Source organism: Fonsecaea pedrosoi, assembly GCF_000835455.1.
Source record: "Fonsecaea pedrosoi CBS 271.37 unplaced genomic scaffold supercont1.3, whole genome shotgun sequence".
NCBI classification, from domain to species: domain Eukaryota; kingdom Fungi; phylum Ascomycota; class Eurotiomycetes; order Chaetothyriales; family Herpotrichiellaceae; genus Fonsecaea; species Fonsecaea pedrosoi.
In genome coordinates this window covers 4,797,925-4,809,389 of record NW_013550613.1, presented here as the reverse complement: position 1 = coordinate 4,809,389, position 11,465 = coordinate 4,797,925, and the positions used below count along the sequence as shown (strand labels likewise).

Below are 11,465 nucleotides of genomic sequence, written 5' to 3'. Positions count from 1 at the left end.
ACCAACACACAACTACTCCAGCCCTACAAAATGCCTCCATGATAGTACAAAAAAACCTCCTCACTGTGGATGTATCCTCCAACCGATGGTCTATTTTGTCTTTGCAACGTCTCGTTTCCTCAACTCCCTGCCATTCGTCCGGGATGTGTCGTGGTCGTGGAAGTTCGGGCGGCCGTAGCCGGGGCTGGGCAAAAACTTTCCGACTTGTTCCTGATACACCTTATAATCAGGATACTTGCCCGAAGAGAGTAGCTCAGTGAGCCAGGTACTGGACTGGAAAAGCAGCAGGTAAGAAGCTGCTCCGATTCCACTCCAGTTGTACCAGGTTCCCGTGGCCAAGCAAGACCACAGGTACAATGTGACCCAGACGCTTTGCTCTGCCGCGAAATTGGGATGTCGTGAGTAAGCAAATAGGCCTTTGGTGAGGAAGCCTCGGTCTAGGTCTGCTCGTTCCCAACCGTGTGGTACTTTAGCTGTGTTGCGATACTCGGCCTTCGCAGCATGGTATTTCCACTGTTGCTGGTCTGCCACGTACGATATGGCTATGAAGGCCAACATGAGAGCACACGCGACACTATCCACTATATTCCAGGATTGAATTGGTCCGTCGTATGTTGCCAGGCGTTCGGTCAGCAAGAGAATGTAGGCCGGGGTGGTGATGCAGACCAAGAGGAGGGACTGCGCCAGCGAAATGAACAGAATGTTGAAGAGGAACATCAAGACAGGTCCAGCATAGTCCTTGACGGTGGCCCAGCGATAATCCTCGCTCCCAATCGAATAGCCTCCCTTCCGATAGTAGTTGTAGGTCAACCGAACCTGCCAGGATATCAGCATCACACATGAGGGTGGAGGTGGACACTTACACTCCACAAAAAGCCAACAATGCACAGGGCATCCAGTCTCGCTGTATGTAGACCGGCAAGGTGAGAATAAACCGCATAGTGAAGGGTGTAAACCGTAGGAAGAATTGACCAAACCCGGTCTACCTGGGAGTAGTTCTTGTTTACTTCGGAGACCAGTAGGAAGATGGGAGCCAGAGCAATCCCAAAAGCAATGGAGGTAATCAGAGGATTCGTGTCGAGGTATAATTGTTTCAGAGCTGCAGAATTCGTGATCGAGGAAGAGAGGATATTGGGGAGAGACACAAGTTGGTAAAGGTAAGGGGCGACTGTGCTGCTGTAGTCGGAGCATTCAGCTAGATTGAGTACGACAGGTAGAGCCATTGTGCAGAACTTGACAGAACCACGGCAGCTGGTGAAGTGTCCAACACGAATTACAAAATGTAGACGGAGACGAGGCAGAAGCTGGTTGTTGATGAAGCGTCACTGAAGCCTTGCAGCAACATGTAATGACGTAATCATTTTTATTCTCCTTGTACGAGTAAACTTTGTTGCGTGATGGGAAGCGCCTAAGAGCGCTAGCCAGGGGCAACTGGGGGAAGTTTTTTAGGCGTTGAAGATGAGATCTCGCCACCGATTCCAAGCGATGCTCGCCCTTAACTGTCCAGATCTCTAACCCCCTAACTCCCCGCCGGTGCCCCATCTATGCCTTTGTACGAGGTACTAGAGTGATCACATGGCGGCGCGTTCAACTGCGATTATCGATTTTTTTTCAGACGCGTCGCTTCATCATCTCCCCCCCCCCGGGTTCTCGTCTGATTACCACCAAACCCAGTCCTCTATCGCCGAGTATGAGGCGCGTCAAAAATGAGCTATGCCCGGTCAACAGATTCTCTGCGTCGCAGAAAAACCGGCAATAGCCAAGGCAGTGGCTCAACACCTGGCGGGTGGAAGGGTCACAACGGTAAGCAACAACAGCCCTCAGTCTTCGGTCAGTGTCTCATGAACTCCCAGCGGCCCGTCAATGGCAACCAATATGTAAAGAATTACGAGTTTGACTTCCACTTCCAGCAATGGGGCAACTGCTCAGTGACCATGACCAGCGTGCTGGGCCACCTCACTGGTTTGGACTTCGATCCCAAGTATAAAAGTTGGAAGTCGTGTCCTCCGAGTCAACTATTTGAAGCCGAGACAAAGATCACCATCGACAGAGACAAGCAGTCCATCGCCGAAAATATTCAACGCCAGGCTCGCTTTGCCCGAATCCTCTTCATCTGGACCGATTGTGATCGTGAAGGGGAACACATTGGAGGGGAAGTACGGGATCAGGCCAAAAAGGGCAATCCGACCATTGTCGTGAAGCGAGCCAAGTTCAGCAACACTGAAAGAGCGTAAGTCCTCCTCTCCTCTCTTGGGTTTCCAAGCCTGACCGCTCCAGCCATGTTATACATGCGGCTCATTCTCCCATTGATATGGACGAATGTCAAGTCAGTGCGGTGGCAGCAAGAATCGAGCTCGACCTCCGTATAGGTGCCTCCTTTACCAGGCTACAAAGTCTAGAACTCCAGCGTCTAAGCGACAACCTTCGAGACCAAACGATTTCCTATGGCTCCTGCCAGTTTCCCACCCTGGGCTTCGTGGTGGATCGATACAATCGTGTCAGGAATTTCAAGCCCGAGACCTTCTGGCTGATCAAGCTGGTCCACGTGCGGAACAGGATCAAGGTCAACTTCAACTGGCGGAGGGTTTCTCTATTCGATCGAGCAGCAGTGACTATCATATTTGAGGCATGTCTCGATGCGAAATATGCTAAAGTTACCAAGGTCCAGAAGAAACCAACCTCGAAATGGAGACCACTGCCTTTGACCACTGTGGAATTGCAAATGCAAGGCAGCCGCTTTCTTCGCATGACCAGTCAGCAAGTCATGTCCGTCGCTGAGAAGCTCTACCAAAAAGGGTTCATCAGCTATCCCCGAACCGAGACGGATCAGTTCCCGCGAGAGTTCGATTTCAACGCCATAATTCAACGTCAAACCCAGGATAACAATTGGGGCCAATACGCGCAGCGGCTACTGAATGGTGACTTTAGGACCCCACGATCAGGCCGTCACAACGATCAAGCCCATCCGCCCATTCACCCGGTCAATTATGTTGCTAGTGATGCTCTAGATGCCCAGGAAAAGAAGGTGTATGAGTTTGTTACCCGAAGATTTTTGGCTTGTTGTTCCGAGGATGCCAAGGGCGAGGCAACTGACATTGAAATACTCTGGGGCTCTGAGATGTTTCATACTCATGGTCTGCTTGTCTTGGAAAGGAATTATCTCGATGTCTACGTTTACGACAAATGGGAAAGCAGCCAACAGCTTCCCGAATTCACACTTGGCGAGACATTTGAGCCAACAGAAGCAAACATGGTGGACGGAAAGACTACGGCGCCTGGGTATCTTACTGAACCCGAGCTGATCGCTCTGATGGATGCAAACGGTATTGGGACAGACGCAACGATGGCCGAGCACATTGCCAAGATCCAGGATCGATCTTACGTCGATACAAGACGGTCTGGTGGCGGGCGCAACGCTGTCCCGGAATTCATCCCCACTACCCTCGGCGTGGCCTTGATTGAAGGGTATGACAATGTGGGCCTCGACGTCAGTGTCAGCAAGCCTTTCCTCCGTAAAGAGATGGAGCTGAAAATGAAGGCGATCTGCGAGGGACGGAAAAGCCGGACTGAGGTTGTCCAGGAAAGCTTGGAGCAGTACCGCGAAGTGTTTGTCAAGACACAGCGTGAGATACAGGTTTTGAAAGATGCAGTGACGAAATACGTCGTCAATGGAGGAACTGGATAAGGTACCACGGAAGATTGAAAGCACGCAACTCAGCCTTCATCCAAGAATTGGCGCATTGGGGGATCCACACTCCGCACGACTGGGAGACTCTGACCATTGACCACTGACCTGTGGACTTTGGTGGCTCTCTTGAAAGACCCTTCGCCAGCCGTTCTCGCTTGGCCCAGAATCTCCAAAGAGACACGAAAACAGATGCATCAAATCGGAGAATTTGACGCCACAGTTGCAGCACCCTAACGACCGCGTGTGACGCCGGTGACGCACAAATGACGCCAGGGCAATGGATCCAGCTGTGGCTGACGTGTTAAGATGTCCAATCACATGAGACCAGCCACAGTTCGTTGGAAGGGGCTTGGTCGCCCTTGAGGTCTTGATCTGGATGCTTCGGGCAAAAGCATCGGCCTGGCGAGCTGGTTGCGTCAAGCACGATATCCCATTCGAAATATTCACCTCCTGACATGTCTGTATCGGGAAGGAAATTGCCAATACGTGACGCAACCAGGCGACTGCCCAAGTTCTTCAAACCAGGTGGCAGAAGGATCGACCGCATACACACTGTCCCGTACCGCCTATATAAGGTGGATGTTTCATTCCTCTGCACGACTGCAAGTCTCATTGTTTTCAGTCACTAGGCTTACTTCCCGGCCAACAATATTGATAGCACTTTTTGTCTCTATTACCACTCAAACCCAATACAGCATTCCTAGTCATCATGTCGAATCTCATCAACAAGGCCAAGGATGCCCTGTCTGGCCACAAAGGTCATGATACGACTGCAACCAGCACCTCTACTGCATATGGCACCACAGGGTCCGGGCCATATGGACCCCATGCCTCTAACACCGCCAACCGCGTAGACCCTACCGTGGATAGTCGAACTGGCACGTCTTCCGGCGCCGCTGGGCCTCACACGTCCAATCTTGCCAACAAACTCGATCCCCGTGTAGACTCAGACAGGGATCATCGAGCAAATCCAGCCAGCAATGTCGGAGGGTATGGTAGCTCGGGATATGGACCGACGACAACCACCACTACCACCACCGCGGGTCCACACTCGTCCAACCTTGCCAACAAAGCCGATCCTCGGGTCGATAGCGATTTTGACCACCGGGCAAATCCAGCAAGCACAGTTGGAGGACATGGCAGCTCAGGATATGGAGCAACTTCAACTACCACAGCCGGTCCTCACTCATCTAACCTAGCCAACAAATTTGATCCTCGAGTTGACAGTGATTTGGATCACCGCGCCAATCCGACTAGCACCGTCGGAGGACATGGCAGTTCAGGCTATGGAACAACCTCAACCTCAACAGCAGGTCCTCATTCGTCCAACATGGCAAACAAGCTTGATCCTCGTGTGGACAGCGATGCCGACCACCGCAACAACCCTGCGAGTCATGTTGGCGGCTATGGCGGAGCTGGGGTAACCTCAGGCGGCACGACGGTACACCCGGGAGGAGCCACGGGTACTGCTGGGACGACGGGATACGGAGCGACAGCTGGAACACAGCATGGCACTGTGCATGATAGCAAGCTCCTCAACAAGCTGGATCCCAGAGTGAAGACGAGCAGTGGATATTGAGAAGCGAGCAATTGATGTGTATGTCCTCGACATGGTGATACTGTAGCGCCACAAAAGGCAAGCAGTAGGGGCACGTTCTGAGATGGAGGTTTATTTTTATAGAGGATGCCGATCACAGCCTGAAGTTTTCCTCCAATGCAATTATTGATAGCATGCATTCTGTCCCCTTTCTTTGTCAGGAATGAAAAATCTCGTGACTAGTATCTCTAGTGAATCAGCATGACTTGAAGGTGTTTCCATCCCCGCCATAACAGTGGCCCATGCCGAAACATCTTAGCGGTCAGAGTCGATTTCTCAGCGTTGAAGGCCTGAATTGTTCCTTTATGATTAGCCTGGCTCCAATGTAAGATTCATCTTGTAGTGGAACATCGTCTTAGTGACGACGTCGAGAGGTACAAGGCCAAACATAGACCAGACATTGAGAAGTGGCCGTTGCGCTCGAGGACTCTGCAGCCCCTGTCCGAATGAGGCACAATGTGCTGAGCGAGATGCATAAACGGGCTTGGAACGATGAGACCATTGGATGAGGAAGCAAGTACAGGGTATCTGGGGTGGCCATGACTAACTCGACACTCATCGCAGCGTCTAGCTCTTTACCACATTGGGTTCTACGTCGGACTGTGGACAAACCAGATTTGCTGAGCTCAGCAGTCTCCAGGCCGATGCAGGTGGAGACTTACAAGGGACAAAGAGGCTGGATTTGGGGAGAAGAGGAGCAGAGGAGATCGTTGGTGGCTGATCAGGGTCAATACTTGTTCAATCCATGTCCACCATTGGGTTGGTTGGCGGGTGTGAAGCTCCACCCAAGAGATGCGCCCGTAACATTGTGGACGAAATGCCACCACCAAACCTGCGTCCAAACACCAAACTAGGGATGCCATGCGATTGTCCACCTTGGACACGAATCACCATGACACTGCGTCCGCCGCCACGCCAGGTTTCAGTTGTTCAGTTATAATGCCCGGTCCGCCCTCGTTGCGTGACTTGGATTGTTAGTCTTTTTCCAACTTGGCCGCGGCTCTTGTTCACATTTGCCACCACAGCCCACGATGGCGACTCCGCCGACACAATCGGAACCATTTCCCTCCTACGAACCCGATGTCAACGATGTATCTTTCAGAAGGGTCGGCAATAGCACCAGGGATCCAAGTCGGAGACCCTCGATTGTCTCTCGCCTCTCCAAAACTCCCTCTTCTATACGGTCTCGCACTCGGACAGGCTCCCTCACACAGTCGTTTCTCGAGAGCAACCCTCCTCTAGGCATGTGGCAGGCCACTGGCGAAATCGGCTCCAAAATCCCTACACTGCCCGAGATCAGGAATGGCGCCTTTGCAGCCGAGGGATGGACGCATGAGGGCCAGATGGAACGTCGAGGGACAAACCCGCATGAAATCCATGCGCGACGGGTGGCCAGGACAAGTTCTGCTAGTACGCGGACGAGAAAGAGCTCGCTGTCAGCCAACGCACCGCCGGCCATTGCAGAAGAGAGACATGAATACTTTCCCAAGAGAGCGCCGACCATAATGCAGGAACCGCTCCTTGAGGAGGCAGCGACTACTCAAGTCCAACAGCCGCCTCATGGCCAGCCAGAAGAAATCCAGCCAGTGGCCAGGTGAGCTCTTTTCTTGCTGTTTTCCATTCTTATCTATCACAGACACACAGACACAGAACACCCCCGCTAATACTATCCATTTTAGCTCGGAGAAGCACGACGAGACTGCCAAAGCTCAAGAGCGAGATTCCTCCATGACCTCGAAAACTACCAGTGACGGGCCGCAAACAGTGCGAATCCAAGGCGGTCCGGACGAGACAGGCACATATCCCAATGGTTACCGCTTCCCCAAGAAACACACCTGGACCCAGTCCACCATGATTGGTCTCCGCGCCTTCTGGACATTCTTCCTCACCCCTTTTGGTTTTATTGTCACCATCTACGGGCTTAACATCGTTGGATGGGGTGCCATGATCTTCTTCGTCCTCCTTAAAGCTGCTCCGGCCATGTGCCACCCGTCCTGCGACGACGACAGTAGCGCTCGAGAGAAGTGGATCGAGATTGATTCCCAGATCCTCAACGGCCTCTTCTGCGTGACGGCCTTTGGTCTGTTGCCTTGGCGAGCCCGAGATTGGTTTTACCTCATGCGCTGGCGGATTGGCGGCGACGAACGCTTCCATCGCCGTCTCGCAGGTATATATCGGGGATGGTACCGCCTTCCGGGCTCAGAGAAGTTGGAGGAACACATCGGTCCTCCTCCCGTGTACAACAATGACCACCCGCGTACTCCAGAAGCGCCTCCCCCATATACAGAAGAGGAAATCGCTAAGATGGAAGAGAACCCTGCCATCCCTATCCCTGCGGCGTCCATGCCGGAGGCGCCTCTAACAGGCCTTCGGGCTCCCCCTTCAAAATCATGGACCATCGACTTTGTCGTGTGGATGTACATACTCAACACCTTTTTCCAAGTTCTTCTTTGCGTCTGGATGTGGCATTGGAACCGATTCGACCGACCCTCGTGGGGTACCGGTGTTTGGATCACGTTGGGCTGTTTAGTCGCCATTGCCGCGGGCTTGTGCGTCTTTATCGAAGGGTCCAAGGTCAAGAAGATTGAAGGCATTCCGGTCCAGGAATACGACGTGCTCGAATCGATCGAAGATTTTCAAGAGAGAAAGGCCAAAGAAGACGCGAAAGAGGCCAAGAAGTTGGCGAGACACGATCACCATCGCCACTTTCGGCACGGCGAGAGCCACAAGGTGGTCAGGTCGGAGAAGTTGAAGGGCCACCAGTGGTTTACTCGACATTAGCGATTCGGACAGGCTGCTGCTGCATAGAGAGAAAAGCAAAACATACATCACTCACTCACTCACTCATTCTCACTCATTCACAAAGCACGGCACCCCTTTTTTGGGGAACTGGAGCGCGTTCTGGTTTACAGCGGGCTTTGAGGATTATCCGGCATGGCACGGCACCACTAGTGTGTTTGATGAAAGCGCTTTGGGAGTCAAGTCTTTATGGGGAGCGAGGGCACTGTCTATCTGTCCATCTCTGGGGCCGCACCGCATTAATTGAAGGAACGAAGGAAACGTGTTTTCGATAGCCATGTTCATTCCCCTGCTTGATCTCTTCGCTACGAGATGGTCGTTTTGGGCGCATGCGATTAGGGGCTCTCCCTCTCTTTCTCTCTTTTTTCCCCTTTTTCGCAGAAAAAGGTCCAGCGTGAGGAGATCTTGGGAAAAGGACCCTGACGTGTGTAATCTACCTCGTACATTAAAACTAATAATCTATCGTCGTCCTCTGCACCTATTTATCTTTCATCTTGTGTGTGTTTCTGCCTCTGTCTCTGTGTCGACTTCGCTTTCCGCGGCCCGACTCGTCTGGCGTCTTTTTCTCCATTTCGGGTGGTACATAAACTTCCAGTCAGGGCACCATCGACCTCCTCGGTCTGCATGTGCAGGACATGTCTGGTCTGGCATTTTAGCGCGTACTATGCCATGTTATGCTGACTGAGGCTGTGGAGAGAAAAAAAGACAGGTGTGATATCTTCGCTCCAGTCCCCTCTTTGTCGGTGCTGGTCGGTAAATTGAACAACCCCCTGTATTCCCTGATCTATTCTTTTCAGTTGGACGTGATTTGTTGTTAGGAACGGTCCAGTCGAGTCGCGGGATCACACAACAGCGCATATACATTCATGAGCCTCGTGCCGTGATCAAACCCCCGTATCTGGCAGGGCACAATGATGTTTGCGCGGCCTGCTGTATCTCTCACCTGGTAGCACCTCGTGCAGTCATATTCGCTTTCGAGCATGTCGTGTTTGTTCCCGCCACTGATTATCGAGAGGTTCTGGCGCTGCGCTGGAACCACGTGTCCGCTCGCTGCTCGCTGGGGGCATCCATTCAAGTTCGTCTCAGTGCCCGAGTAGCAACAACGTTGGATTGGGTAATGGATAGCTTGCCGGCTTCATCCGTTCTGCCGCGGTTTGACCTCCCCTTCTTGCATGATGTAGTAGACGATGGTGCCGTCGCCGCCTCCGCCTTCGCGAGCGCGCATGCCACAGAGCACCCTTTTGGAGTCCTTGTGTTCGTACACTCCACCAGAGGCGCCGCTCTCGTTGGCAGTTTCACCAACCGTACTGCACCTCTCACCTAGGTTCCCTCCGGTTGGGGACATGGGACGACGAACCCTGACACTCTCCCTCTCGGGCAACTGGTCAAACACACCACATAGCCTCGCCAAGCTCCATTTCTCGCCCATTGCGAGCGGCAGCACAAACTCCCTTTGGACCTGGATATCCGACTCCTTGATCTTGTGCTTGATCAGGTACGTCTGCAGGTCCGGATGGAGGTAGGTGTGCTGGGGTGGGAGGCCAGAGATTATGGGAACCGTGCCTCCGGGAGAACTCGCCAGTGGCTGTGGCTGGATGAATGGTTGTGATGACGAGATTCCGTTCCCGGTCGGCGTGGATGAGCCCGACCTCGACGGAGAAGTCGACCGGGATGAATTACTCGAATGCACAAAGTGGATCCCGTCCAAGTCAATGAGCCCTGCAGAGGCATGGGCGTCGCCAGGAGTGATACTGGGGCAGGCCAGGTGGAGCTTGAGATCTGTCCATTCGTGCTGGTACTGCAGATTGTGTAGGACGGTGATTGCCAGGGACTCGGCGGCGGATTTGGCAGCCGAGTGTTCGATGAGTGTTGACACGGCTGAGGCGGTGGGTGCTGTCGATGTCGTGGTTGAGGGTGGCATGGTCAAGGTCTGAGCCGCTCAGTGTCTAGGAAGTTGATCGGGGCTGTTTCTCTTGGATATGTTGGTGCCATAGATTACCATCACACATTTATTTAGTGTAGGTTGACTATGTTGAGTCGAGGTGGTAGTGGTGGTTGAAGTGACAGTGGTTGATGCAGGATGTTTCGAGGTGGACGAAATCTGCGCACGGCTGACCTGCCTTTCTTTTTCCTTGCTTCTTTTCTTCCCGCTTCTCACTTCCTCCTCCGGAATTGTTATCTTGTTCCGTTGCTACACACAGTGCTATATACCAGAGCAGCCTATTCAATCTTTCTCGTCCTTCTTCTCCCCGTCGTGTGATCTCTCCCAAAAAATCACAGAAAATCCCAACACTGTTGCTGGTCATCCAGGAAACGTTGCAGCACCTCGGCCGTGCGTGGGCCGACCACCGCCCGAGCGAGAAGCGTCTGCACAAAGACCAGGGTTCGTCTGAGGCCCAACAGGATGGAAAAGAAGACGATGGATAGATACATGGATGCGCGGGTGGGCATGTCCATGATGAAAAAGTAGACTCTGTTTGTTTGCTTCCTGGTTTAGGTGGTTCGTAGTTATGTGAGTCTTCTGGTCTCCTACAAGTATAAAAGCTTGTACGGGCAGTACGGGGTGCGAGAAATTAGGTGTGTCTCTCCAAGCAATGGGATCAATTCTCTCGTGTGCCCACGAATCAAGCAAGGACCGTCACACGTTTCCTTTACCAGTACTTTCATGCGAGGGAATTCCCATCACACCACCGCTCAACGACACCAAGTAGACGTTATCCAATATCCTCTCTCGCACTACTACTCATTGTACAAGCAATGGAAAACAGTGTCCCACAGTACCTTAATGTACTTGTGGATAGGTAGACGATGCATCCAACATTGTCAAATCTTGTTGAGTCATAGTCATATACCTCGTCTCCTCCTTTGCATCTCAGCCTCGCGGTTTCAGCCCCGCCATGAGCCCACTCCACCATACCACACATCATCAACCAAGGACGCAGACAGGACCATGTCACACACCCGTCGAGTCTACATAGGTACCTAGGTAGGTAGGGACATACTACGTCAGGCTCTGTAGGCGTAGTAGTCGTAGTCGTATCATGACCAATGCTCACGAGACAATCAATGCGAAATAATCCCCCTCGGGTGTTGAATTGCTGGTTCATCACTCAATGCATGTAATTAGAAATTAATCTCATCGCAGCTGTTCCCTCGCTCTCCACAGATTCTCCTGTCTTTCTTCTCTGCAGTGACCTCCCCCTCCCTCTGGGAACGTGTTTGACGCCGTCGAGCCTTTTGTACATCTTCATTAGATGGATATACACTGTGCAGGGTATCTGAAAATCAATCATCGCTGGCTTGGACAACGCGGTCCCGTGTAAAACCCAAACAAAAGGGAAGCTTCTCGAATCTCCTCACAGCATTCATTGCTCAACATCT

The 11,465-nt window shown here is 52.4% G+C and overlaps 5 protein-coding genes across 5 annotated transcripts; 3 read left to right on the top strand and 2 right to left on the bottom strand.

Annotated features, from left to right (window-relative positions):
* Positions 1 to 90: 90 nt before the first annotated feature.
* Positions 91 to 1,223, bottom strand: Z517_05679 (uncharacterized protein; the record flags this gene model as incomplete). Its single annotated transcript, XM_013431006.1, has 2 exons — positions 91 to 816; positions 864 to 1,223. The coding sequence occupies 2 exons, from the start codon at positions 1,221 to 1,223 to the stop codon at positions 91 to 93; spliced, it is 1,086 nt and encodes a 361-aa protein (XP_013286460.1).
* Positions 1,224 to 1,706: 483 nt separating this feature from the next.
* Z517_05678 (uncharacterized protein) lies at positions 1,707 to 3,685 on the top strand (the record flags this gene model as incomplete). The annotated part of the gene is made up of 2 exons (XM_013431005.1): positions 1,707 to 2,230; positions 2,278 to 3,685. 2 exons carry the CDS (start codon positions 1,707 to 1,709, stop codon positions 3,683 to 3,685), a joined length of 1,932 nt encoding a protein of 643 aa, XP_013286459.1.
* Positions 3,686 to 4,397: 712 nt separating this feature from the next.
* On the top strand, positions 4,398 to 5,267 carry Z517_05677 (uncharacterized protein; the record flags this gene model as incomplete). The annotated part of the gene is made up of 1 exon (XM_013431004.1): positions 4,398 to 5,267. The coding sequence occupies one exon, from the start codon at positions 4,398 to 4,400 to the stop codon at positions 5,265 to 5,267; it is 870 nt and encodes a 289-aa protein (XP_013286458.1).
* A 1,049-nt stretch (positions 5,268 to 6,316) lies between these two features.
* On the top strand, positions 6,317 to 8,066 carry Z517_05676 (uncharacterized protein; the record flags this gene model as incomplete). The annotated part of the gene is made up of 2 exons (XM_013431003.1): positions 6,317 to 6,879; positions 6,965 to 8,066. 2 exons carry the CDS (start codon positions 6,317 to 6,319, stop codon positions 8,064 to 8,066), a joined length of 1,665 nt encoding a protein of 554 aa, XP_013286457.1.
* A 1,153-nt stretch (positions 8,067 to 9,219) lies between these two features.
* Z517_05675 (uncharacterized protein) lies at positions 9,220 to 10,005 on the bottom strand (the record flags this gene model as incomplete). Its single annotated transcript, XM_013431002.1, has 1 exon — positions 9,220 to 10,005. The coding sequence occupies one exon, from the start codon at positions 10,003 to 10,005 to the stop codon at positions 9,220 to 9,222; it is 786 nt and encodes a 261-aa protein (XP_013286456.1).
* Positions 10,006 to 11,465: the final 1,460 nt, after the last annotated feature.